A 27,915-nucleotide genomic window follows, 5' to 3' on the forward strand; every position below is an offset into this window, starting at 1 on the left:
CAAAACCGTTGGATTCCCCTCAACAATAAGGGAACAAAAAACCAATAAAAAAAACTCACTAGAGATCATTCTCAAAGTTATAAAGTCAACTAAGAGCAAGGGGGAAAAAATGGAAAAATGAGAACACAGGAACAGACAAGCAACAACCAGCCAGTAAACAGAAAAAGACATTGTCTCAACAGTAATTTTTAAGATACAGATTTTTAAATTTAGTTTGAAGAATATTTGATGATTGATAATAGGAGAAATGGGTAATCCAATAAAGTTGATGAAAGTGTCAGTAGGGTGGGGAAAAACAGATTATAAACAATTTTATTTGTGTGAAATTACATACTTGCATAGATAAATGTCTTGAATGGCCCAAAATGTTAACCATGGTAATTGGGAGAATTTGCGTAAGTTTTGATGTTTTATACTTTATGTTTTTGTATTGTTTGGATTTTTTTCATTGAATAACTTTTTTATGATAGAAAAGTATAAACAATGTTCTTTTCATTTAACTTTTTTTCTTTATGGAAATTACTTCTTCATTTTCACTTATTACCTCTTTTTTTTTAAAGTGTGGCCATGGAAAATAGACCTCCACATAAAAAATTTTTTTCACCCATCCTCCCCCTCCCCTTTTGTAACCATCAGCTTATTCTCTGTATCTAAAGGATTCTTGTTATCTTTAGGAAGATTTTTGTTTGTTTGAAAATAGTCCAGAGTTCTAGAAGCTGAGGTCAGGACAGACTAGAATTTATTATATAGAAAGAGAAAGAAATATAAAGCCAATATGTGTCTTTCAAAACACAGAATACGGTATGCTTTACTTGGAGGTTTTAGAACTACATCATGTCTTTGGCCATCACGTCTCAGGCTGTGTTTTTGACCTGACTATTCTAAGAGCAATAGACCTTCCCTACCCAGCCCCAAACCTTGACTATTTGGAAGTCCAGTTTTGCAGCTGGACTTCCTTACAAATAATTTACTTAAGTCATTTGAAAAGTTTCACCTGATTTATCAGAAAAGCCTCTTGATACAGTTTTCTAATTAACATTAAGGCCTTCCGAGTGGCAAATCAGAACAGTGGTATTGACACAGTCCGCTGCCTGGGGTGGGTGCACTCAGTAAATGTGGATCTAAGTAAGTTCTGGGGGCTCCCACGGAAAGAAATTGAAAAGCATATGTTGTAAATGCTAAAATCATTCACCTCTTTTCTCCCTTTTCTTTCATAGAAAATAAAATCACAGGTCCAAAACTGTTCCTTCTTACTAAGTCTGGCCTTGAAAAATTTGGAATGAGGTAAGAACGATAAAATTCACTTGTAGCCAACCATACTTGGGACCTTTTTATTCACCTTTGAGTGACAAAGCCCCAAATTGCTGCTATTAACTGTCCACATTTTAGATCTAGGAAGTGTTTTAAAACAATCCACTGCCTGATGGTTAACACAGTTGTTTCTGTTTACATTTGCTGTACAAATTCTATATTTAATAATAATTATGATTCCTTTAAAAAAAAGATTTTATTTATTTATTTTTAGAGAGGGGAAGGAGAGAGGGAGAGAAACATCAATGTGCGGTTGTCTCTTGGACACCCCCTACTGGGGTTTTGGCCCGCCCTGCAACCCAGGCATGTGCCGTGACTGGAATTGAACTGGCAACCCTTTGGTTCACAGGCCGATGCTGAATTCACTGAGCCACACCAGCCAGGGCATAATGATTACTTTTTTTTTTAAAATTTTGCTGACAAGCCTACATGAAGCTGGTAGTAACTAATGTTTTTCTCTCAAGTTCAGGATAATTGAATTATGCACATCAGAATATATATGAACTGAGAGGAGCAGAAAGTGTTTGCAAGAGGTGCTTTCCCTCTGGGGAGCACACCCACGCCTTTCTTCCCTCTTATAAGTGCATCTTTATTTTTTTCTCCTAAACTATAAGGGTCTCCAGGAGATTTGCAAGCAGGGGAGCAATGAGCAGTGGCAGCTTCTCCTGGGCTAACCCCCGAACCTGCCTACAAGGCCCCCTTCTCTCCGACTTTTCAGTGAGCCAACAGCAGCCCTGCCTTGGCTCACTTCTTTCCTATAAGATCTCTAGAGAGCCAAAGCCTTGTCTAAGTGGCTTAAGTGGCTAGGTTCTTTACTGTTTCTTTTTTTTAATTTATTTATTGATTTTAGAGACAGAGAAATGGAGAGAGAGAGAGAGCATTGTTTTGTTGTTCCTCTTACATATGCATTCATTGGGGGTGACTCTTGTATGTGCCCTGACTAGGGCTGGAAGCCACAACCTTGGCGTATGGGGATGATGCTCAAACCAACTGAGCTACCCAGCCAGGGCTCCTGTTGCTTCTTCTATCCTAAGCCCTTCCTTGTGTCACTGTCCTCAGCTTTAATAAATGTCCTCCCAAAATTAAAAGGAAAATGTTGGCAAGAAAACTTGAGGCTAGAACCCTATCTTGATCATATTTCTAGGTCTTCTTGCAGCTATCTTACGACTGGAATATATCTCTACCATTAGATTTAGACACAAGGTTACTTGGCACTTTTTAGATGGGATGAATTATTTAACCTTCAGTTTCTGCACTTATAATGTAGGTAATAATAATGAGACAATGTATGTCAAGTGATTAGCACATGATAAGCCCTTAATAAATTATACACATATATAGAGAGAGATCCTTACGTATGGTTGGAGGTTCTTAGGTCTACACTAGTGTGGGTCCACTTTCAAGACTTCAACTGAGGATGCAGTATTTAAATATTCCTTAAAATGGAGACATCCTTCTTTGAGAGAATTGACCACAATGGTGAAACACGATCTTTTCCTCTGGAATTCCATTTAGCTAAGTGTTGTTTGTGGTAACATTAAAGGATCAAAACAAAGGTTGGTATTGAATTGCTTTATGTACTATTGCTTAATAATTGACAGTGGAAGTACACTATAAAAAAAAAGATCACTTCTAACTGACTAATAAATACCCTTTGGATCGGAATCTTCAGGGACCTCGTCTTGCCTCTTTCATGATCACTTGTCAGCCTCCTTTGCCCCCCGCACTGAGGTCCCCCTTAGTACCTGCTTTTTATGTAACATAGTTGCTTACTATTTTAATTGAATGGAATTTGTTGAATGGAATTAATTGATGGAGTCTTTCTTTTAAAGGGAATCATACACTTTGTGGACTCAAATATTATTGATCTATTCAATAAATATTTGTGGAGGGCTCACTAAGTGTTAGATACTCTTCCAGGAACTGGGGACACATGAGTGAACAAAGTAAACCAAATTCCAAAGGGAACACTCTGTGGCACACATTCGTGCTCGCCTCACGACCCTGAGGTGTGGGTTCTGCAGGACTCCGCAGAGCTGTGTTTGCCTGTACAGCGGCCACTAGCTACAAGTTTAAACTAAATTAAATTAAAATGTCAATTCCTCAGTTACACTAGCCCTATTTCAAGTACTCACTTAGCCACTTATAGCTAATGGCTACTGTGCTGGACCAGGCAGATTGGACTTACCATCATGGCAAAGTTCCTGGACCGAGCTGCCTTTAAAGACCCTAGTGGGATCAGCTGATGGTGTAAATATTGAGTTCATAATCAGTAATAATTTCTGTAGCACCTGTAATCATAGTTAAAATTCTCCTACAGTTCTTAAGGGCAGGAACCGAGTCTTTATTGTAACCCCAGGGCTGAACATAGTTTAATCTCTTTCCAGCCCTGGGAGGTAGATGGTATTGTCTCTGTGCTAGGGATGAGAACATCAGTGTCCCAAACACGGTTAAGTGACTTGTCCACGGCTACTTATAGATTCCCAGTGCACATGTGAGCCAGTTCTGTCTGATTCAAAAGTCCTTTTTCATTATCACTATGCTCGACTTAAAAGAGTGCTATCTTGAGTTTTCACTTATACGAATCATGAAAATTCAGGATCGTGAGGGTATATGTTAAATTAAAGTAAGCATAAATTGAGCATTCAGTAGAGAGGTAGGGGACGTTGAGGTCTGAGTTTACCGAGAGAGAAGGGGATCGAGGGCAGAAGCCGAGAGGGAGGGTTTCATGTCTCAGAAGCAAAGGAAAGAGTCTCTAGGAGGAGTAAATTTGAATTATTAATTGTTCCTTCTCATCTGACTTCTCTTGTAGTGTAAATAATCTAGAGTTGATTATATACTATTATATATTCTATCAATTGTTATTCAGCAAATAATGATAGATTTGCTTATCCTGTTATAATTTTAGTTCCTCCGAGATAATGAAGCTGTTTAATATTCTTCATCAGGATGCCGTGAAGGTAAGAGGAATCCAGTTTATTATCCTGTGTTTTGAATGTAAAGTGAGATAACTCAGTTATCTGGAATTTATTTTTAAAAGAAAGGAAGGAAATCTGCTTTTCATTGGGAATAATGGATTTTGACTTTTCTAAATTTTCTGCATTTTCTAAAATAAGCACAGAATGTCTAAATCAAAAGAAAACTAAAATATTTTAAGCCCACAGAAAAGCATAACTAGACCACTAACCAGCCTGAAAATCTTAACATTTTGCCCAATTTATCTTCAAATTTATTATTTTTAGAACAAAGTATTAAAATCAATGGAAGAGCTCCTTTGGACCCCTCTTGGGTTTTTTTTTTAAAGATTTTATTTATTTATTTTTAGAGGGGGCGGGGGAGAGAGAAAGAGAAAGAAACATCAATGACCTCAATGTGTGGTTGCTGGGGGTTATGGCCTGCAACCCAGGAATGTACCCTGGCTGGGAATCAAACCTGCGACACTTCGGTTCGCAGCCCGCGCTCAATCCACTGAGCTACGCCAGCCAGGGCTCCCCTCTTGGATTCTATTTCCCTCTTTTCTTCCTAAAAAGTAATCACCATCCTGATTTGGTGTATGATCATCTTTATGAATGTTATACACTTTTATTACATATTTGTGTATAGCCATAAACAATGTAAAATATTGTTTTACATGTTTTTTAAAGTTTTATATAAATCATATTTCATAGTAAGTAACCTTCTAAACTGTCATTTAACATTGTATTTTTGAGAATCATCCACATTGACACAAATAGCCCATGTGTCAATACTACCTTTAGCCATAGAATAACTTTTAAAGTTAGGTTAAGTTTTCTTGTCAGTTTGGTAAATTGTTTTTGTCAAATATTAGTTTAAATGGTGGATATATTCCTAAAGTTTAACCTATCAATAATTGTTTATTTCTCATCTCCCAGCCCCTTCCAGATATCAAAAGTCTTGTTTTTCAGACTTAGTGTCCCAAGAATGATTTTAACAAGCCCACAGGCCCCGTTCCAGAAATTCTGAGTCTGATAATTTAGGGTAGAGCCTAGGAATGTGCATTTTTTCACAAGCTCCATAGGGTGATTCTAATACCATAATTAAAGAAATGTTTCTTGAATAATTGATGACAGGAAATGTACCTTATTATTCAGCCTTTTGACATATATAGGTAAAGAATACTTAGTTTTGCTTTGGCTGTTGTGGCTCCGTGGATTGAGCGCCAGCCTGTGAACCACAGGGTGGCTGGTTCGATTCCCAATCAGGGCACATGCCTGGGTTGCAGGCCAGGTCCCCAGTAGGTGGCACATGAGAGGCAACCACACATTGATGTTCCTCCCTCCCTTCCTCTCTGTCTAAAAATAAAATAAATAAAATCTTAAAAAAAAAGTACTTAGTTTTAGACCTGGAAGAAGGAGTAGAGTCTCATTCCCCTTTTGCATTTGCATTTTTCATCAGAAGTGTTTTCTGCATTTAATGTACAGTATTGGAGTCATCTCAGGTCCCAATCAGAATATACCTTTCAGTTTACTGTTGCGAGTTAGCCTGTTGATTTTCCTTTAAAAGTTATGTTTGAAAATATTTAAGAAATGGGTTTGGTTTAGTCCTACGCTATTTTATTTTTATGGACAAGGTTGTGGTTCTTACAGCAAATGCTTTATGTGAAGAATAATAAAATCCTAGCCCTTTCTGAAAAACTTACCTAATATTAAATTACTTCATTCTTTTCATGAAGAAGAAATAGGCCGACTACCTATCACAGATGGTACCCAAACATTCTGTCCTGCAGGGGGAGGAAAGTTGCTGCCCCGAGTTCTGTTCTGCCCTCCGCAGCAGCAGCAGCACAGGGCGTTCTTTTCCAATAGGACGGGCGTGAGTTTTCTTCCTTAGGTGAGATCATCTCAGGTGACCTCCGAAAGGACGGTTTCACATCTAGAATTGGCAACGCTGATAGTTTTGAAGTAATATTCAAGACAGTCAGTGGTTTCATTTGCCCACTTTCATTCTCTTTTTTAAAAAATTTTTAATCGTGGCGTAGCTCAGTGGATTGAGCACAGGCTGCAAACCAAAGTGTTGCAGGTTCGATTCCCAGTCAGGGCACATGCCTGGATTGCAGGCCACGGCCCCCAGCAACCGCACATTCATGTTTCTCTCTCTTTCTCCCTCCCTCCCCTCTCTAAAAATAAATAAATAAAATTTTTTTTTAAAAAATAAAATTTTAATCAAAACCCAAAAATTTGCTTAATCTCACTTATAGATTATAAATTACAGCTGTTGAAAATAGATTTTAAAGCTGCTAACCACTTGAGTCAGTGAGTCAAAAAATTGCTGAATCTCACTTATAGATTATAAATTACAGTTGTTGAAAATAGATTTTAAGCTGCTAACTACTGGAGTCAGTGAGTCATTATAGTAATAAAATTGATACCTTATATGATCTTAGCTTCGTTACCAGTGCAGTTGAACAAAGAATTGATTCCTACCCTAACCCTGGCTAGGTAGCTCAGTTGGTTAGAGCATCCTCTTAACACATGAAGGTTACAGTTTCATCTCCAGTCAGGGCACATGCAGGAATCAACCAATGCATGTGTAAGTAAGTGGATCAACAAATTGATGTTTCTCCCTCTCTCTCTCCCCCCACTTCTTCTCTCTCTCTAAAATCAATAAATTTTTTAAAATGTAAAGATTGATGCCTTTAATAAAAAGAGAGAATTGATTCCTACTCTAATCTGGTATCCACCTTCTATTCTTTTAAAAACAGTTTTAGTAATACATAATTCACATACCTTACAATTCACTCACCTAAAGTATACAAGTCAGTGTTTTTTAGAAGGTCCACAAGTTCACAAGGTTGTCCAGTTATCACTATAATCATTTAAATTATGAGTTCTTTATATATTTTGGATACAAGTCCCTTATGTATATGATATGCAAATTTTTCCCATTCTCTGGATTGCCTTTCTTACTTTCTCAGGGGTATTCTCCAGAGCAGCGAAGCTTTTAGTTTTGACGTAGTCCAGTTTTTCCGAGTTTCCTTCCACCTCTTGTTCTTTTGGTGTCATGTCTAAGAAATAATTGCCTAACCCAAGGTCACAGCCTTTTTTCTTGACTCTGTTTTCTTCATGATAAATTTAGTTCAGTTGGCCTCTGAGGCTAGGAACTGTATAATGGTGATGAGGAAACACAGTGTTCAATGTAATGAGTGCTGATTTGTCAAATGTATTAATGAATCTTGAAATTCCTGCTTTAAGAATTTTCTCTTCTCTATTATGCATTGTTATAGAATCACCACAGAATCTTCTTCTGATGGTTCCCTCTCCCTTTTCTTCTGGGGAGAACTGACCACTCCTTTCTTCACCCCGCCACCCCTCACTACACTACACATAGATTCTGTTATCTTTTCAGGAGGGTAGCAATGGTGCCTTTCCCATCTCTTATCCCCAGTGTTTGGCGTATACAGAAGACTTAATAGACAATGGGACTGTTTCATTTTGTGTCACTAATACCACAGTACAATATCATGTAGCCTTTGAAAGTGACAAATAAGTGGACTGTGTAACTACATAAAGGAGCAGTTTATATTAAACAATACTGGGAGAACAAAATAACATTGTGAATAATGATCCAAACATGCTAATATCACATATACAAATTAAAGAGTAGAAGGGCATATGAGATAATGTAACTAAAATTTCCAACAAGTCATTGTTGAACAATGTTTAAAAACATTGGTTCTTCTCTCTGGCTGGTGTGGCTCAGTGGACTGAGTGCCGACCTTTGAACCAAAGGATCGCTTGTTCGATTCCCAGTCAGGGCACATGCCTGGGGTATGGGCCAGGTCCCTGGTAGAGGGCATGTGAGAGGCAACCACACACTGATGTTTCTCTCTCTACCTTTCTCCCTCCTTTCCCCTGTCTCTAAAAATAAATAAATAAAATCTTTAAAAAAATATTGGTTCTCCAATGAAATAGAGCCATTAAAATGATAATTATTAAGATTTGTTAGAAAATAAGGAAGTGCTCAGAATGCATTTTGGCATGAAAAGAGTATGTGTGTGTCATGATATTAATTACAATACTATTTTTTTCATAAAGTTGCTTAAATTTATTTTGTTTTAGCATACATAGGGTGAAATAAAATTTTTTAATTGATTTTTTTTAGAAAGAGGACAGTAGAGGAGTGGAGAGAGAAGAACATTGATTTGTTGTCCCACTTATTTGTGCATTTATTGGTTGCTTCTTGAACATCTCCTGACCAGGGATGGAACCCGCAACCTTGGTGTATTAGGATGACACTCACACTAAATATTTTAAAAACGGTTACTACACCCACCAAAAAACCCCCAGTTATTATACCTGAAAAATTGACAGTGATGACTTTTAGGTTTTTAAATGGATTAAAAGTAGATTGTACCTTTTTTTTTTTTTGAGAATTTTTTGATCTTGTATAAGGGGGAAGTGATAGACCGGTATAGTAAGTTGTCTGTAGTTTCTTGGACACTGTACTTCAAGCAAAATGACATATAATGAAACCAGTTTCACCAAAGGCTAATTGACATAAACAGGAGTTAAGTTCATATGGCGTATTTCTGATCACAAAAACATCACCAAACTTCTAAGTAAGGACCCTAAATACTTCTGATACTAAACATTGTAATAAACATGAGCTATACATGTATTAAGAAAGATTAATAAAAACAAGTAAGAGAATGGTTTTCCAACATGCTTATTTCAAGTCAGGATTGCGAGTGTCCTGGCGTGGCAGGGCACAGGATGGGAACCAGCCCTGGACGGTGTGCCCTCCATCCCAGGGCACACTCACAGGCACATCCACACTCACTCAGACGTGTAGACGCGTAGACATGTGAGCCAGTGGAGCTCACATGCACACCCCTGGGGTGTGGGAGGAGACTGGAGTACCCAGAGAAAACTCGTGCAGGCACGGGAAGACCATACAAACTCCACGCAGACAGTGGCCCTGGCCAGAAATCTTTTTATTTTATTTGTTTATTTTTTAATCAACACTATAAGGAAATGATGTTGATCATAATGGCATTATTCGATGACCTGCTCTGGATGATTTTCATGTATTTAAAGATTTTGGAACTTGCTCTTGTCTGTGAGGACATTCACAGGGCTGAATCGTAGCATTTGTGGGTCCTTCTACTCTGAGATATTTTAACATCATTCTTGGCATATTATTAGAGATGACTAACATTTATATCTTTTATAATAATTATAAAGTGGTTTTATAAAGCAGGGTGAAAAAATTCATACTCACCAAACATCAACCATACATATATATTGTACGTATTGTAATGTACATACAATATGTATGTACATTAATAAAGATGAGATTTATTTCTAATAAATAATCTAGATTATTTATTAGAAATAAATCTCATCTTTATTAATGTACATATATATTGTTTAACAAAGTTGTAAATTCTAGTCATTACTTGACTCAGGCTTTTGGTACTGACTTGAATTGATCTGTTTTTAAACTCATCACCAACACATTCAAATGTTGGACCAGATAACCCCTTTAAGCTTCTTTACAACATGGAACTTCTGTACTTCATATTTTATATGTTTCTGTGTGTGGGCATATACTATAAAGCACGTGAACATACATTACTCTGCAGCAGAGTTCGGCAGTAGTCAGGCACACAGCAAGATGGGGTCTGAGCACATAGCAGTAAACGAGACGGACAATGTCTTTTGCCTCCCAGAATTCCATACTTCAAAAAAATTATTTTATTATGTTTTTTTAGAGAGGGGGAAGGGAGGGAGAAAAAGAGGGAGAGAAACGTCATCAATTGGTTGCCCTCTGTAAGCGCCCCCACCTGGGACCAAACCTGCAGCCCAGGCAGGGACCCTGACGAGAATCGAGCTAGCAACCTTTTGGTTTGCGAGACGGTGCCCGACCAACTTAGGCCGCACTGGCTGGGGCAAGACTTCCGCACATTTTTAAGCAACTTCAATCTGAAGCAGTTTGAACATCATGAATTAGATCATTTATCAGGCTCCTTTTTTATTCTGTAGCCTTCTCTTTAAAAGGCAGTGAAATGACATTTCAGAAAGATGTATCTTTAAAGAAACACAGAGGGGCATTAAATCTTCACCCATATTTAAAGCTCTTGTTTAAACTTAGAGTAGAATTTATCTTTACTAAATATAAATATTTCTTTTTTAAAATATATTTTATTGATTATGCTATTATGGTCGTCCCATTTCCCCCCTTCACTCCCCTCCACCCTGCACACCCCCTCCCACATTCCCCCCTTTAGTTCATGTCCATGGGTCATATATATAAGTTCTTTGGCTTCTCCGTTTTCCATACTATTCTTACCCTCCCCCTGTCTATTTTCTACCTACCATCTGTGCTACTTATTCTCTGTACCTTTTCCCACTCTCTCCCTTTCCCACTCCCCTGTTGCTAACCCTCCATGTGGTCTCCATTTCTGTGGCTCTGTTCCTGTTCTAGTTGTTTGCTTAGTTTGCTTTTATTTTTGTTTTAGGTGTGGTTGTTAATGATTGTAAGTTTGCTGTCATTTTACTGTTCATATTTTTATCTTCTTTTTCTTAAATGAATCCCTTTAATATTTCATATAATAAGGGCTTGGTGATGATGAACTCCTTTAACTTGACCTTATCTGAGAAGCACTTGATCTGCCCTTCCATGCTAAATGAAAGTTTTGCTGGATAGAGCAATCTTGGATGTAGGTCCTTGCCTTTCATGACTTGGAATACTTCTTTCCAGCCCCTTCTTGCCTGGAAGGTCTCTTTTGAGAAATCAGCTGACAGTCTGATGGGAACTCCTTTGTAGGTTACTGTCCCCTTTTCTCTTGCTGCTTCTAGGATTCTCTCCTTCATTTTTACCTTGGCTAATGTAATGATGATGTGCTTTGGTGTGTTTCTTCTTGGGTCCAACTTCTTTGGGACTCTGAGCTTTCTAGACTTCCTGGAAGTCTGTTTCCTTTGCAAGATTGGGAAAGGGAAGTTCTCCTTTATTATTTGTTCAAATAAGTTTTTCACTTGTTGCACTTCCTCTTCTCCTTCTGGTACCCCTATAATTTGGATGTTGGAATGTTTAAAGATGTCCTGGAGGTTCCTAAGCCTCTGCTCATTTTTTTTTGAATTCTTATTTCTTCATTCTTTTCTGACTGGATGTTTCTTTCTTCCTTCTGGTCCATACCGTTGATTTGAGTCCCACTTTCCTTCTCATCACTATTGGTTCCCTGTGCATTTTCCTTCATTTCTCTTAAAGTAGCCTTCATTTTTTCATCTAATTTGCAACCAAATTCAACCAATTCTGTGAGCATACTGATCAACAGTACTTTGAACTGTGCATCTAATAGATTGGCTATCTCTTCATCGCTTAGTTGTATTTTTTCTGGTGCTTTGATCTGTTTTTTTCGTTTGAGCCTTTTTTTTTTTTGTCTTGACCTGTTACATAGTGAGGGACGGAACCTTAGGTGTTCACCAGAGCGGGACAAGCGATGTCAATGGGTTGTAATGCTGTGTGTGTGGGCAGGGTCCGAGAGGGAACCACGGTGCTTGCTCCGCTCTCTGTCCGATTTCAGTCACTTCCCCCGAGCAAACTAGGCCTTTCTGGTGCTGATTCCCAGGTGGGTTGGCTTGTTTTTGTTCTAGGACCCTGTGGGTCTCTCCAGCGAACTTTCCTGTGAGGCTGGGAGTCTCTCACGCTGCCACCCCAAGCCCCACAGGTGTTTTCAATCAGTGGTTTGAGGCTTTATTTCCCCACTGGAGCCCTGGGTTGTGCGGTCTGTCTCGCTCCCCAGTTGTTCCTCCCAGTTTGTCTGCACACAAATGTGGGACCGCCTGCTCTGCCAGCCGCCACTGCAGTCTTGCCAGCCCAGCCACCGCCTTGCCTCCCCGGTCCTCCACCGTCGCTTTGTCGTGCGTGGGTCCTCTCCGAGTGTCCGTCTCCGCCCCTCCTACCGGTCTGGATGAGCGTGTCTTCTTTAACTCCTTGGCTGTCGCACTTCCATACAGTTTGATTTTCTGTCAGTTCTGGTTGTTTTTTGTTTTTAAATTATTGTTGTCCTTCTTTCAGTTATGCGAGGAGGTACAGTGTGTCTACCTACGCCTCCATCTTGGCCAGAAGTTTAAATATAAAGTATTTCTGAGTGACTATACAAGTACTATAAAATTTTTATGTGCCTGCATATGGTTTCTTATCTATGTGGTCAGAGGGTTTCTTTCTTTTCTCTTCCCTCGCCTTTTCTTCCTTTCTTCCCTTTCCTCTTCACTTCCTCCCTCCCTCCCTCCCTTCCTTCCTTCTGTGGTGACGGGTACTATATAGATACATTTAAAAAAAGTTTAGACACAGTGCCAGTAGTAACATGGCTTATTTGATCAGAGAGTGAGTGTGTTAGATGAGTATGTTTAACTTGACTACAAGACTAACATTAAAGGCTAATGAAATAATGTACAAAGCCTTGGCCAGTGTGGCTCAGCTGGTTGGAGCATCAGCCCTTAATCAAAAGGTTGTGAGTTCGATCCCCGGTCCAGGGTGTAGGGTCCCTGGTCAGTTCACATAAGAGGGGCAACCAGTTGATGTTTCTCTTACTTAGATGTTTCTCTCTTTCCCATCCTCTTTTTTTCTCTCTCTCTCAAAAAAATAAAAATAAAAGGCAGTGAAAACATGTCCTTGGGTGAGGATAAATAATAATCAAAGGATTGAAATCCTTATCTTTTTGATATTAGAATCCATTAGGGAAAAGCAAAATATACCCAGATTCAATATACTTGAGCTGTCTGGTAGTGATATCAAAATAAGGTAATATTATTAATATCTTGTCATTTCCCTTCGTATTAGTCTTGAGAGCAATGAAACAATTTTGACTTTACACTGTAAGTAGACATGGCTGCATAATAAGTTATGTATTGTTACTCATATTAGTTTAAACATAATTTTCTAGGTTATTAATGATCCTATCCATGGCCATTTTGAACTTCACCCTCTCCTTGTCCGGATCATCGATACACCTCAGTTTCAGCGGCTTCGATATATTAAACAGTTGGGAGGCACTTACTATGTCTTTCCAGGAGCTTCACACAATCGATTTGAGCACAGTCTCGGGTAAGACGGGGATTGGGGTGGGGACGTGAAGTTATTAAGTACCTCTGTCTCATGAAATATGATTGAAATATGTGTGTTTAAGTATTATTTAAAAGCCAATAGGGTTGGTTACTGGTATAATTAACTTGGTAAATGTGATTATTTAATTTTCCTGTAGTCTCTACTTAGTCGTGTACAGATTATCTTTTGAAACCAAGAAATGTGTAAATCAGAAAAGTATTCACAGGCTCAGGGAAGTGGCACTTTTGTTGCATACAACTAAGTTGAGACTTTGGTCCACTTTTCCATTATAAAAATGTAGAGCCAGGAGGACATAAGCAAGGAAAAACTGGACAAGTTTCCAGGTATTCATGAAGTACTAACAGTATTACTTTGTGTTTTTTTGTTTGCTTATTTTGAAGCAGTTTTTAATTATCCAGAACACATGTATCTACTCGAGTGTTCATTTGTTCATCAACAAATATTTATTGAAAACTTTCTGGGTCCCACCAGACCAACTAGGTAGCTGTTGTCTCTATCCTCAAAGTTACTGTATTCATTCAGAAATTACTTTCAGAGGGAAGTGCTAGGAGTGCATTTAACATTTGTTAGGCATTTTATCTTTAATCTATGTTGTAATCATTACAAAACAGAAGTCCTGCTAATTTTTAAAAAAAAATTTTTTAAGGGTGCCGTGAGGCTAACAGGCACTTTTTTTTTTTAAGATTTTATTTATTCATTTTTAGAGAGGGAAGGGAGGGAGATAGAGAGAGAGAGGGAGAAACATCAATGTGCGGTTGCTGGGGATTATAACCTGCAACCCAGGCATGTACCCTGGCTGGGAATTGAACCTGCGACACTTTGGTTTGCAGCCCGTGCTCAATCCACTGAGCTATGCCAGCCAGGGCACTAATTTTTTTAATTGTGGTAAATGCATAGAATATAAAATTTACCATCTTAACCATCTTTAAGGACACAGTTCAATAGTGTTAAGTATGTCCACATTATTGTGCAACCAAACTCCAGAACTTTTTCGTCTTGCAAAATTAAAACTCCATAACCATCAATTAACAATTCCCCATTCCCCGCAATCCCCAGCCCCTTTTTCTGATCAGCTATTTCACTTTGTATAATTTCCTCAAGGTTCCTCCATGTTGGAGCATATGTCAGAATTTTCTTCTCTGGCTGGTGTAGCTCAGTGGATGAGCGCTGGCCAGCAAACCAAAGGGTCGCTGGTTCGATTCCCAATCAGGGCATATGCCTGGGTTGCGGGCCAGGTCCCCTGTTGGGACATTGATGTCTCTTGCCCTGTCTTTCTCCCTCCCTTCCCTTTTCACTAAAAATAAATAAATAAAAATTAGAAAAAAAGGTTTTTCTTACTTTTTAAGATTAATATTTGAATGTATGTATAGATCACATTTTGTTTATCTCTTTATTTGTTGGTGGACACTGAGTTGTTTTGACCTCTTTGGCTGTTGTAAATAGTGCTGCTAGGAACACATGTGTGCAAATATATCTTACAGACCCTGTTTTCAGTGTTTTGGGTACATCCCTAGAATTGAAATTGCTGAATCTATGGTAATTCTAGTTTTAATATTTTGAGGAACCACCATACCATTTTCCCAAGTGGCTACACCATTATAGATTTCCATTAACAGTGTACAAGGGTTCCAATTTCTCCACATCCAGGCACACTTACTAATTATTTTGGGTTGTTTTGTGTTTTGTTTTGTTTTTAAGTAATAGCCATCCTAATGGGTATGACATGGTATTTCATTATGGTTTTGACTTTGCATTTACCTAAGAATTACTGATGCTAGCCAAGAAGCCCAGCTTTTGGGGATTCTGTGTGTTTCTGACAAGTTCCAAAACACGTGATTCAGTTAAGTTGCCCTCGAGATATATCATAACATTTGAGCAACATTAAAGTTCTTGAGAACCAGGAAGTATCACTCGTATCTTAGAAACAGAAGAGTGACTTTTTGTTTGGTTTGCTCTGCAGCGTAGGACATCTAGCAGGATGTCTAGTCCAAACACTGAGAGACAGACAACCAGAGCTGCAAATAAGTGAACGAGACATACTCTGTGTTCAGATCGCTGGGCTTTGTCACGACCTTGGTAAGTGGTACAAAGAGCCAAAGCCGCTATGAAGAACCGTAGCCTTACCTCTCTTTGAAATGGAAATATCTGACTAAAAGAAATATGAAAGTTGTGTTTTAAATTTTCAATTAACATTAATATAAAGGTGCCATTACACCTTCCTAGAATGATCCATAAGACTACAGCATTGCTATTTTTTGTTGTTGCTTTTCAGTGAATTTCCTGTTAAACAGCGTTGCCACAAGTTACTTGAAAGGACTTTCTCACACTGAGGTTTTCTGACTGCTCTGTTTAGGAGGATGTGAACTTAGTTTTGTTTTGTTTTTTTAATCCTTCTTGTTGAAGAAAATTGCCATTTTACCTTCAGTTACTTTGCTGGGTCCATTTTCTCGTACCTAGAATACATAATCTGCCCTAACAGATTAACAACAGATTTAAACGTCTCCTCTTCCCTGACCCATCTGAGTCCTGGGCCACTGAAATCAAAGTAAAAGAGTATTACCCTTTTTCTTTGACCAGGAAAGAGAAAAGAGACAGTATCCTTTTCAATTAGCAATAATCCCGTCTCGGATAGACCTCATTGGCTACGATACTGTCACTGTGCAAAGCTTGAGACAGTATCCTTTTATCACAGGCATTAAGTTCCACTTGGGGGAAGACCCTGAGAATCTGTGTACGCCCTCAGGGCAGGGGAGGGGAAGGGTCTGTGTTTCGATAGCCAGATACTTAAAGAGGTAGGGCACTCTACCTCTTCAGCTCTTCAGCATGTCCCCTTGTAGATAGCAGTAGGACGGATACTCCTCCAGATGATAAATTTAACAGATTCCTGGTGTTCTGAGAGGGAGTCATCGGGAAACCTTTGCCAGGCCCTAGGAGTCTGAGCACTGCAGTAATGGGCCTCTGTGTACAGAGTGCACCATGCATGAAGGCCCGGGGCTGGCCCAGTGGTGCTCTCTCTGGCTGAGTCATTCACTTCTACAGTCATTCTGAAGATCCCAGAGTTTGACCTCAACCAAGTTTCATGTTACTAAATGTGAAATGTTAAAATCAGTTATGAATAAGATAAACCTTTGATTTCCACTTTTGATGGTTCACATTATCAGTAAAATCCCAAGAAACAGCCCTGATAGATGTATAAGTCTCTAACTATATTATGTATTTTATAAAATTTACATAAAAATAGGTGTTTTTAAAGGATGAAAGTAATAAAATTCTAATATTTTATTCCTGCATCCCAGTGAATTGTGTTAAAACTGCTGTTTTCATACAGATATTCAACGTGAAGGTGCCAAAACTTTTTTTGTGTCACTACATTCCTTGAAGTCGTACAAAACTGTCCTTTCACCAGAGTTATATGAGTTCTGGTGACTCAGAGACCCCTGCATAGAGAGCTTACTCCCCCACACGGTTCTGCTGCCTGTTCTCTTGTTTTCAGAAACTAGGAAGGAAGGATTTGTCCCTTTTTGTGATGTATTTATAGGTTATTGATTTCAGTTGAAGGTCCAGTGAAAACTAAACAGATTTTTAAAAATCGGCTCAGTTTTTACATTTTTCTTGTTCTAAGCTCACTTTTGTTTTTCAGGTCATGGGCCATTTTCTCATATGTTTGATGGGAGATTTATTCCACTCGCTCGCCAAGATGTGCAATGGAAGGTACGTCACACATTCGACAGTCGGTAAAGTGGCGACCACTGCGTGTCTGGTACACTTCCCCATTACAGTTCTCAGGGAGCTTTCATATATATATATATATATATATATATATCCATGTATCATATCTGTATATCTATGTGTGGATGTATGGATGTGTGTTTGCATGCATGTGCGTTTTTATTTGATTCTCACAGTCTGTAAGGAGGAAACCATCATCTCCATTTTTTACAACTGGAAAGGAACTCGAAATGGACAGAGGTGTGTGGGTGCACCAAAAATCACAAAGCTGGTAAATGGTAGAGCCAGTGCTAGAAAACCAGGTTTCCCAGGTACTGGTTTAATGCTCTTTCTACTCTGTCATGCTACTGTAAGATAAAAAGTAAAAGGCCAACTCTGGTTTTGACTCATCTGGCATAACCATGAAGTAACTGACTGCAGCCAAGTGTCCTCCTCTGCAGGGCGGGGCCAAAGTTAGATTACAGTCATTCGTATGGAAAATAATATAACAATAAATAATAATATAAGAACTCTGTTTCACTTACAGCTGTAAAACTACTTTTGCCCATCCTGTATATTAAATGAGCCATTTTATCATTAGGGATTTGCAGGCGGTTGACCCATATTTTGGGAATCAGTTTTTGAGAAGTAAACTTGGTTGTGAGAATAAAATTAGACTAGGTTCATTTTTGGCCACACTGTCTCTGGATCCTGGAGTAGAAAAGGATATTATATGTATTGAATGCTTCTTACATGTCAACCACTGTTTTCTCTGTCTCTTCCCCCCCCTTTTTTAAAAGTATAACTCACATACAATAAGTTGTACAGATTTTAAGTGTACATACAGTTCAGTGAGTTTAGACCAATGTCTGCATCCATGTAACCACGACTCAAGTGAGGATGAGAATGTCTCCATCTTCCTGGAAGTTCCTCTGTGCCCCTTTTCAGTCAGTTTCCACTCCTCCCCCAGCAGCACCTTCTGATTTTTATTTTATTTTTTTAATTTTTATTTATTTATTTTTAGAGAGGGAAGGGAGGGAGAAAGAGAGAGAAAGAAACATCAATGTGCGGTTGCTAGGGGCCATGGCCTGCAACCCAGGCATGTGTCCTGACTGGGAATCGAACCTGCGACGCTTTGGTTCGCAGCCCGTGCTCAATCCACTCAGCTACGCCAGCCAGGCTGATTTTTATAAACATAGATCAGTTTTGCCTGGTTTTAGACTTGAGAAAAGTAGAACCCTATAGTAGGTACTTTTGTCGCTTGCTTTGTGCATGCAGTGGTTTTTGAAGTGTGTTCATGCTGTGTGCATCAGTAGCTGCTCCCTTCTTATCGCCGAGGTATTGTTCTGTGGTGTGAGTAAGTGATCATTTGTTTGTCCTTTTGATGGAGTTTGTGTTGTTTTCACTTACTTTTACGTATTGGAGAAGAACTTTACATTTTATTTTTCTATTACAGTTTACATTTACTGTTATTTTGTACTAGTTTTAGGTGTACAGCATAGTGGTTTGGGTTGTTTTCGGTTTGGGGCTATTAGGAATAAGGTTGCTCTGCTTATGGAACATGCTTTTTGTGGACAACATTTTTATTTCTGTTAGATAAATACCTAGGAGCAGAGTCGCTGGGTCACAAAGTAGACATGTATTTCACTTTATAAGAAACTACCCGGGCTTTCCAGTGTGGGTGCACCATTTTTACCCTCTGCCAGCGCCGGGTGTGAGTTCCTGTTGTTTCACAGCCTCGCCAACGTGGGTTTTTTCCGATTAGCTTTTCTAATGAGTGTGAGATGCCGCCTGGTGGTTCAGTTTGCACTCTGGGTATGTATGTTGAGTAGCGTTTCCTATATTTTGTACTTCGTCACTGATATGTCTTCTTGTGTGAGGAGTCCTTTCAGTGTTTCACCCTTTTAAAAAAATGGATTACCTTTTTATTATTGATTCGAGGAATTTTTGATAAGATACATAATGAATATTTTTCCTCCAGTGTCTGACTTGCCAAATCATTTTTCTAACGGTGCCCTTTGACAAATGTAAACATTCAACGAAGTGCTCTGGTTCGTCAGTCCAGTAAGATGGACAGTGGCCCTCCGGTTCTCCTGCCTTTCTTGGCTCTGCTCTCCGGGTGAAAGCCGTAGGAGAACTGGGATATCGCCCAGTGGCTTCCTCTTCCAGGTGCTGTCTTCCTCTAACACCTGCCTGCCTTCACTTGCTGTCCAGTGTCTTCAGTGAGTTGTCCGAACGTGACCGGCCCCCGCACCCCCCGCCCGCCCCGAGCTTGTTCCTGGGTTCTCATCTCACTCGCGAGAGACAGATTCGTGTGAGAGACAACACACGTGGTGGAAACGAGGGAGCAAGTTTATTTATGAAACACACACGAGCATGAAGCTGCAAGCAGGCACCCGGCGGGTCTGAATGTGCCATGTATAGAGGAAATAAAGCTGTTAGTAAGTTGTTTAGTCAGTTTTTTCTGTAGCTTGAACCGAGGCTACCAGTGGGCACTCAGCTAATCTGCGTGTGCTGACTGTTGGGATTCAGTGGTTATGCACTTTAGTCCGCTGCTAGATGCCCTTCCTAAACCTTGGGAATCTTGTACAGCTCCAAAGGCTTTCTTTCTCGGCTAGTGAAGGCTCTTTGTCTTAGTGAAATTGCTACAGAGGCTCTCTTTCCCAGCAGGGTCTCTAGGACTGCCTTCCTCCTGCATTATCCTTGCTGTGGTGTTCGGAAAGCCTGGCAATCTCATTGGACCAGGCTCAGGACTGCGGAGACAAATCTCCCTCCTCCTCCCTGCCTTAGTTTACTGCCTGTCCTGCCAGACACAAAGTGTGTGGTCGTTTTCTCCAGCAATGCTGATCTAAAGAGAATCTACTTAGCCATTCCCAATGGCCTTTTTCTTTCAACATTTTATTTATTCGTTACTAGAGGGGGGAGGAGAAAGACAAGGAGAGAAACATTGATATGTGAGAGAAACATCAGTTGGTTGCCTCTGCACGCCCCCAGTGGGACACCTGGCCTGCAACCCAGGCATGTGCCCCTACGGGGAATCAAACTGGCGACCTCTAGGTTCGAAGGCCAGCAGTCAATGCACTGTGGCATACTACCCAACTTTGACCCCTTTTTAAATTGAAGTATAATTGACATACAATATTATATTAGTTTTAGGTGTACAACATAATGATTTGATGTTTATATATTGGGTTGGCCAAAAAGTCTGTTTAGTTTTTGCTGTAAATAAAAGGTACATTTTTTTTAAAGATTTTATTTATTTATTTTTAGAGAGGGAAGAGAGGAAGATAGAGAGAGAGAAACATCAATGTGCGGTTGCTGGAGGTTATGGCTTGCAACCCAGGCATGTACCCTGGCTGGGAATCGAACCTGGGACACTACATTTTTTATTTTCACCAGTAACTTTATTGATTTGGATATTTCGAGTAGGTCGGCTATCTCCTGCATGGTATAACATTGATCATTCTTAATTAATGTCTTGATTTGATCTCTATCAACTCCAACTGGTCTACCTGACCATGGCGCATTGTCCGGCGAGAAATCTCCAGCACAAAACTTCACAAACCACTTTTGACACATTAGACCAATGGTACCTTCTTCATACATGCCACAAATCTTTTTTTGCATTTCAGTTGCATTTTTACCTTTCTTGAATAAAGTGTAATATGCCCAAAATGTTGCGTATTTTCTTCCATCTTCAATAGTAAAATGGCTACACAAAAATACACCAATTTTGGCAAGTGTTTTTTAAAGGCACACTGATATGACAGCTGTCACAATACAGTCTAACAAAATTGTTTCAAATGAAGTTAAAGACAACTAAGCACTAGTAGAGCCATCTTACGGAAAAAAAAAAAACAAACGAACTTTTGGCCAACCCATGCATTATGAAGTGATCATCACAATAAATATGATTACCATTTGTCACCATACAATTTAATGCACTGTTATTGACTATATTCCCCATGCTGTATATTATATCTCATGACTGATTTCTTTTTACCACTGGAAGTCTGTACCTCTTGATCCCCTCTTCCTATTTGTGCCCCCCACCATCAGCCCTCCTCCCCTCTGGCAAATACCTGGCAGTTCTATGAATCTGGTTTTGTTTTGTTGCTTGAGTCCACATGTAAGTAAGTGAAATCATACAGTATTTGTCTTTCTTTGTCTGACTTATTTCACTTACCATAATACTCTCAAGGGCCATCCATGTCATTACAAATGGCAAGATTTCATTCTTTTTTATGACTAATATTCCACTGTATATATAAAACATATCTTCATCCATTCATCTGTTGTTGATGGGCACATAGGTTGCTTTCACGTCTTGGCTGTTGTAAATAATGCTGCCATGAAGATAGCGGAGCATGTATCTTATTAAATCAGTGTCTATGTTTCCACTGGATAAATACCCAGAAGTGAAATTGCTGGATCATATGGTATTTCTATTTTTAATTTTTTAGGGAAACTTCATACTGATTTCCATAGAGGCTGCACCAATGTACATTCCCACTGACAGTGCAGAGGGTTCCCTTTTTTCCTCATTTTTGCTAATACTTGTTACTTTTTGTCTTTTTTGATACAGTCACTGTGACAGTTGTGAGATGATATTTCATTGTGTTTTTATTTTTTATTTTAATCATTGTTCAAGTACAGTTTTCTCCCTTTTACTCCCATTCCAGCCCACCCAACCCAACCCCCCCCCACTTCCCTCCCATTAACATCCTCCACCTAGTTTTTGTCCATGTGTCCTTTAAATTTGTTCCTGTAAACCCTTCCCATTCTCCCCTGAAATTCCCTCCCCTCTCCCCTCTGGTCACTGTCAGCCTGTCTCATTGTGGTTTTGATTTGCTTTGCCCTTCTATTATAAATTTTATCATTTTCTCCATAAAGTTATACATCTTTTATTATATTTACTTCTACATTACTTATAATTTTGTTATTGTATATGCTATCTTTGTGGAACTTAAATTTTCTGTATATATAAATGTTTTTCTGAAACATTTGAAAGTAAACTCTAGACATACCCTCTCATGCCTAAATACCTCAGTGGGTATTTCCTAAAAACAAGAACATTCTCTTACTTAACCTCAGAATAATTATCAAAATTCAGCTATTAGTGTTGATGTACTACTATTATTGAATTTAGACTTTCTTTCAAATTTCACCAAATGTCCATAGAGAAGAAGAGGAGAAACCTTTTTTAACCAGTTCATACACACATTGCACTTGGTTGCCATGCTCCTGAGTCTCCTTCGGCCCCTACTAATTCTTGAGTCTTCACAATTCATGACATTGCCCTTGTTTGAAGAGTAGAAGTGAGCCATTTTGTGCAGTGTCCCTCAGTCTGAGTTGGTCTGATGTTCCTTCACAGCGGGAGACCACCTTTTTGGCAGAATGCCACATTTTGCGCTCCTTGGCGTGTCCCATCTGCAGCACGTACCACCTGTGCAGCCATTGCTAGCACTGCTGAGTCTGGCCTCTCGAGTAAGGCAATGTCTGCTGAATTTTCCCACCAGAAACTTACCGTTCTTCTCCTTTATAACTAATATGTTACCTTGATTCAATTTTCAAAATATGGTTGTAGGACCATTCTGGCCTTTGTTTTTATCCTTAGGTCAGTTTTTGGTAAGACCTGTGACGGTCGATGTCTTTACAATGAGTTCGAATGAGGAAACAGAAAGGAATCCATTTAAGGATCCCACTGGATCCCACTTAGGAGCTACACTGTTATTTTTACTCGCAAATTTGTGGGGGTTTTCACCAGTAGATGAAAATCCTAACAAAATTTGTAACTTTGGGTTTCAAAGCTGATTAAATAATAGAACTGAATTTTATGGCAATTTTCATGAAAATGGGATTCCACCTGTGTGACCTGGTAATATTCTTCCGTACTGTACTGTGAAGTACTTCTGTGCTGTAAATGACTGTAGTTCATTAAATATATATAATGTTGAACATTGTTTGTAAAAAAGTTTATAAAAAGTTTATAGACCAGTAAACTACAGAGAAATGTATAGGTTTTTGGAAATATCTGCAAGACAGTAGCTGGAAACTAGATAATTTTTTTAAAGATTTTATTTATTTATTTTTTAGAGAGGGAAGGGAAGGGGAAAGAGAGAGAGAGAGAAACATCAATGTGCGGTTGCTGGGGGTCATGGCCTGCAACCCAGGCATGTGCCCTGACTGGGAATCGAACCTGCGACACTTTGGTTCGCAGCCCGTGCTCAATCCACTGAGCTACGCCAGCCAGGGCGAAACTAGATAATTAACATGCAGTAGAAGCTTATCTTTGAATTACCTGGAATCAACAGTAATTTGAGTAATCTGGGGTCCCTAACTGACTAGAGTTGATAACAGACCACATTATTCTGACTTTTCCTAGCACGAACAGGGCTCAGTCAATATGTTTGAGCACCTCGTTGAGTCTAATGATCTCGAACCCGTCATGAAGCGCTATGATCTCGACCCTAAAGATGATATTTGCTTTATCAAGGAACAAATTATAGGACCACCTGAACCACCAGTGGACGCTTCATCTGTAAGTTTGTGTACAACTTCATTTGAAGTGACTCATGCTTTTCATCTAGTCTTTTCCTGACTCCTTCAGAGATATTTGAAGAGAAGCACTTGGCTATTTTAGAAGGACTGGGTTTAGAAGGACTTGGGAAAAAATACAAAGGCATATATAAATTAAAATACATAATGTCAATATTTTATAATGAATATATATGCAGTATTTTATATAGAAGCCTAAAGTAACTTTGTTTGGAAATTATAACAGTGTATATATTGTTTATCCATGAAGACTAGTATTTAAAATGTTTACCATATTTTTCAGACCATAAGATACACCTAGGTTTTAGAGGAGGAAAATAGGGAAAAAAAAATTGAAGCAAAAGTATGGTAAAATATTTAATAACATAAATAATGTGATATTTCACTAATATAAATGTAAACAGAACTCAACAGCAGCATTAACAACCATTATTTCTCCCAAATGGGGGGTGCATCTATAGTCTGAAAAATACGGTAGATATATGAAGATCCAGGAAGAAAATGTTGAATTAGTTGAATGGAATTAAAAGTTGCATTAGTATCTGTTCTGTTTCTAAGTTTCTTATATATATATATATATATATATACATATGTGTGTGTGTATGTGTATATATATACATATATATAGTGTGTGTGTGTATAGAAATCCACTTGTAAGAAAGAGGTGGATTTTATAGCACATTTCCTATTTGGGAAAAAAATGCAGCTCCAAAAAGTCTTTGAATGGTGCATATCATTTAGGGTAGATGTGTAACTACTTTGAAAGATAATATTATTTCCATGTATGAACTCAAGCATTAGCATGTAAGGAGCCTTCTTACTAGTTCATAATAGGATCTTACATTTTTAAAAACTTTGAAACCAAGAAAACAGAGCTTGTTGGTTATGGGAAGTGTGGTCAAATTTGGATCCTTCCAACGATACTAAGTACTAAAAAGGTTTAGTATTGACAGGATATCATGCACCTTAGCATTTCTTTTCCCTTTTCTACTAATTTAGGAATTAACTGGAAAGAACCTTCTAAATTATTTCCCATTGAAGTATCTATTTATGATTTTCATATTAATACAATTGCTTTGTTTATAAGCAGATTTGGTTCTTATCCTAAAACTTTTTATGGGTTTTCTTGTCTTCTAGTGGCAATACAAAGGACGCCCTAAAGAGAAGGCCTTCCTTTACGAGGTAGTGGCCAACAAGAGGAATGGCATCGATGTGGACAAATGGGACTATCTTGCCAGGTACATACTGAACACTTCAGAAAACTTGGTTAAAGTCTTTGTATACTTTATACAATTGTTATTTAAGCCAACAAATAAATACAATAAAAATAAATGCTTGTATAGTATAGTATTAATGTTTAGGTACAGTTACCTTGCTGAAAAATTTGATCTGTCTGCTTTGGAATCTTTCTAGGGACTGCCATCATCTTGGAATTCAAAATAATTTTGACTATAGGCGCTGTCTTAAGTTTGTCCGTGTCTGTAAAGTAGCAGATTTGATGTGCATTTGTATCAGAGATAAGGTGAGCTATGTCAGAGGTTCCTCTATACAATGGAGCAGCGTAGCTGGAATGGTTATTTCTAGTTTGAAATCTAGAAATAATCATTCAGTAATTTGGAAAAAATCATTGTTTGGTAAATTGTCGATCTCTTCATGCTAGGCATTTGTACGTATCCTTAGGCTCTTTCCACTTGCACTGTGTTGCTAAATAATAATAAATTTACAATAGACATTTATTAAGTGTTGTGCTAGGCACTGTTTTTAAGTCCTTTAGATAAATTAACTCAATCCTCACAACCCTGTGAGATACTGTTATTATTCCATTTAACAATGAGCAAATTGAAGAACAGAAAAGACATATAATCAATAAATGGCAGAACTAGAATTTCAAACAAGAAAATTTGGCGTAAGTGTCATCTTTAATCACTATGTTAGTATTTCATATAGTTAAGATAATAAAATCACTAGGTCCTTGTTAGAGTCATATAACTAAAGAGTAGTATGATATTATATTGTAAAAAGTCTTTCTTTTGAGCCCTGACTAGGTGAGGCATCATCCTGTGCACCAAAATGTTGTAGATTCGATTCCTGGTCAAGGCACATACTAGGTTGCAGGTTTGATTCCTGGTCAGGGCATATATGAGAGACAACCAAGCAATCTCTCTCTGTTTCTCTCTCTCTCCCTCCCTCCCTCTCCCCCTGTCTTGCTTTTTCTTTCTCTCTCCCTCCCTTCCTCTCTCTCTTAATCAATAAACATATCCTTGGGTGTGGGTTTTTAAAAACATCTTTTTTTTTGAGAATGAAGAATATAGGAATAATAATACCTAATTTTTTTTGAGAATGAAGAATACAGGAATAATAATACCTAATTTCTTTTTTTTTAGAATGAAGAATATAGGAATAATAATACCTAATTTCTAGAGTCACTGGGAAAATTTAAAAATATATAAGATGCCTAAAACAGAACCTGCCACAGAGTTACAACATACAATACATTTTGGATTACTAAGAATGAAAGTTGTAAACCAATGAATAATTTTACTAATCTGCCTTGCCATTTTTTTAGTGGGCTCAGGAATTTTAATGAAGTAGCCTTTGTGTCTGCCACCATCCTTTTTTCTTGCTTCATATACTTGTCTATTAACAGGCGTAACATAATCTGATCCTACATAAATTAATCCTAAAAAATTAATATTTATTTCATGTTTTCTTGCAGGAGATTGAGAATATGTATGACATGTTCCATACACGCCACTTTTTACACCGCAGAGCTTATCAGCACAAAGTTAGCAACATCATTGACAGAATGTAAGAAATTTGATTGTTATTTCCCTATAAAAATTTCTATGATGCTGTGCTCTAGAGTATCATATACGGATCAAGTTGAGATTTCTAGATTAATTCAAGTGAATTTTAAGTGAGTAAATCTTGAACTGTTCCCTTGAATGAAACAAAACTCACATAAAGTAAACTTAATTTAGTTGGAGGAAGAGTTGGAGAGTGGATTAAAGGGGGTAAGATGAAGGGCAGAAAAGCTGACTTAGGCTAGACGTGAAGAGTTAATGCTGGAACACCTTAGGCCTTCCGCACAGGCTGTCGCTTTTGTACCAGATAGCAGTCATTGTGATCGAAGGGATGTGGATAATTGACATTCTGAAATTAATGACAAACAATTTTAAGAATTAAGATTAATCTCCAGCTGTACCCGTCAATTACTTATCAAAATTAATAGCAAATAGTAAAACCAGCAGGAATTTCACTTCTCCCTGTTCCATTGCAGGAAAGTACAATCTAGTCTCTAGGGGCTAAAACACTCCATGAGGGGTTACCAAAAGTTGGGTGTGAGTCCAGTTTACACCTTGTCTCTAAAATGCCCTTAAATTGAGACTTCCGGCCAAGATGGAGGCATAGGTAGACACACTGTGCCTCCTCGCACAACCAAGATAGAAACAACAACAATTTAGAAATAGAATAACAACCAAAACTGACAGAAAATTGATCTGAATGGAAGTCGGACAACCAAGAAAATAGACACATTCATCCAGACCAGTAGGAGGGATGGAGTCGGGCAGCGGGGTGCGGGTCATGGCTTGGAGAGCAGAGAGCATTGGGACCGGGCGCGTGAAGCATTCAGGGCGCACAAGACTGCAGCGGGCAGACCCTGAGCATGCAAGTGGCAGCTGGCAGACCCTGGCCAAGGGGTGGCAACCGGCAGACCCAGTCAGGTGGTGATTGTGAAGCAAGGCACTGTGCACAACCCAGGATCCCAGCGCTGGGAAACAGAGCCTTGGGGCACTGATTGAGGACACCTGTGGGGATTGAAGAGCAGGGAGGGACTCCCAGCCTCTCAGGAGAGGTCCTCGGAGGGTCCCACAGTGTGCACAAGCCCACTCACACAGGTATGGGCACCAGAGGGGCCCAGTTTGCTCCAGGGAAGCAGCGGAAGAGACTGAGGTCCCACAGAAAGCAGAGCAAGTGCCATTGGTCCCTCTCCGACCCCGCCCCCACATACAACATCACAACCCAGAGACTGGGGTGCCCTGCTCTGGTGAACACCTAAACCTCCGCCTCTCATACACAACAGGCGCGACCAGACCAAAGGAGTGGGGGAAGATGGCTCAAACAGAATTGAAGGCCCCACAACCAGTTTTTTTAAGTGACCGAGAGATAGCCAACCTATCAGATACACAGTTCAAAGCACTGGTGATCAGGATGCTCACAGAATTGGTTGATTTGGGTTGCAAATTAGAT

The 27,915-nt window shown here is 38.9% G+C and overlaps 1 protein-coding gene and 1 non-coding gene across 4 annotated transcripts in view; one reads left to right on the forward strand and one right to left on the reverse strand.

The window, feature by feature from the left end:
- The window catches only part of SAMHD1 (SAM and HD domain containing deoxynucleoside triphosphate triphosphohydrolase 1), a 50,505-nt gene that overhangs the window by 3,294 nt on the left and 19,296 nt on the right, over positions 1 to 27,915 (forward strand). For all 3 annotated transcript variants that reach the window (XM_045832744.1, XM_045832742.1, XM_045832743.1), the window contains exons 2-10: positions 1,218 to 1,284; positions 4,220 to 4,271; positions 13,217 to 13,377; positions 15,359 to 15,474; positions 17,039 to 17,109; positions 23,492 to 23,647; positions 24,802 to 24,902; positions 25,078 to 25,186; positions 26,381 to 26,472. In XM_045832744.1, coding sequence (XP_045688700.1) covers positions 1,218 to 1,284; positions 4,220 to 4,271; positions 13,217 to 13,377; positions 15,359 to 15,474; positions 17,039 to 17,109; positions 23,492 to 23,647; positions 24,802 to 24,902; positions 25,078 to 25,186; positions 26,381 to 26,472 — 925 coding nt within the window. The remainder of the gene's footprint in view (positions 1 to 1,217; positions 1,285 to 4,219; positions 4,272 to 13,216; positions 13,378 to 15,358; positions 15,475 to 17,038; positions 17,110 to 23,491; positions 23,648 to 24,801; positions 24,903 to 25,077; positions 25,187 to 26,380; positions 26,473 to 27,915) is intronic.
- On the reverse strand, positions 15,933 to 16,066 carry LOC123815437. Its single transcript, XR_006785094.1, has one exon. It is a non-coding gene; the product is annotated as a U4 spliceosomal RNA (small nuclear RNA).

This window comes from Phyllostomus hastatus, unplaced genomic scaffold (genome assembly GCF_019186645.2).
Source record: "Phyllostomus hastatus isolate PE091 unplaced genomic scaffold, TTU_PhHast_1.1 phas_contig_17, whole genome shotgun sequence".
Lineage (NCBI taxonomy): Eukaryota > Metazoa > Chordata > Mammalia > Chiroptera > Phyllostomidae > Phyllostomus > Phyllostomus hastatus.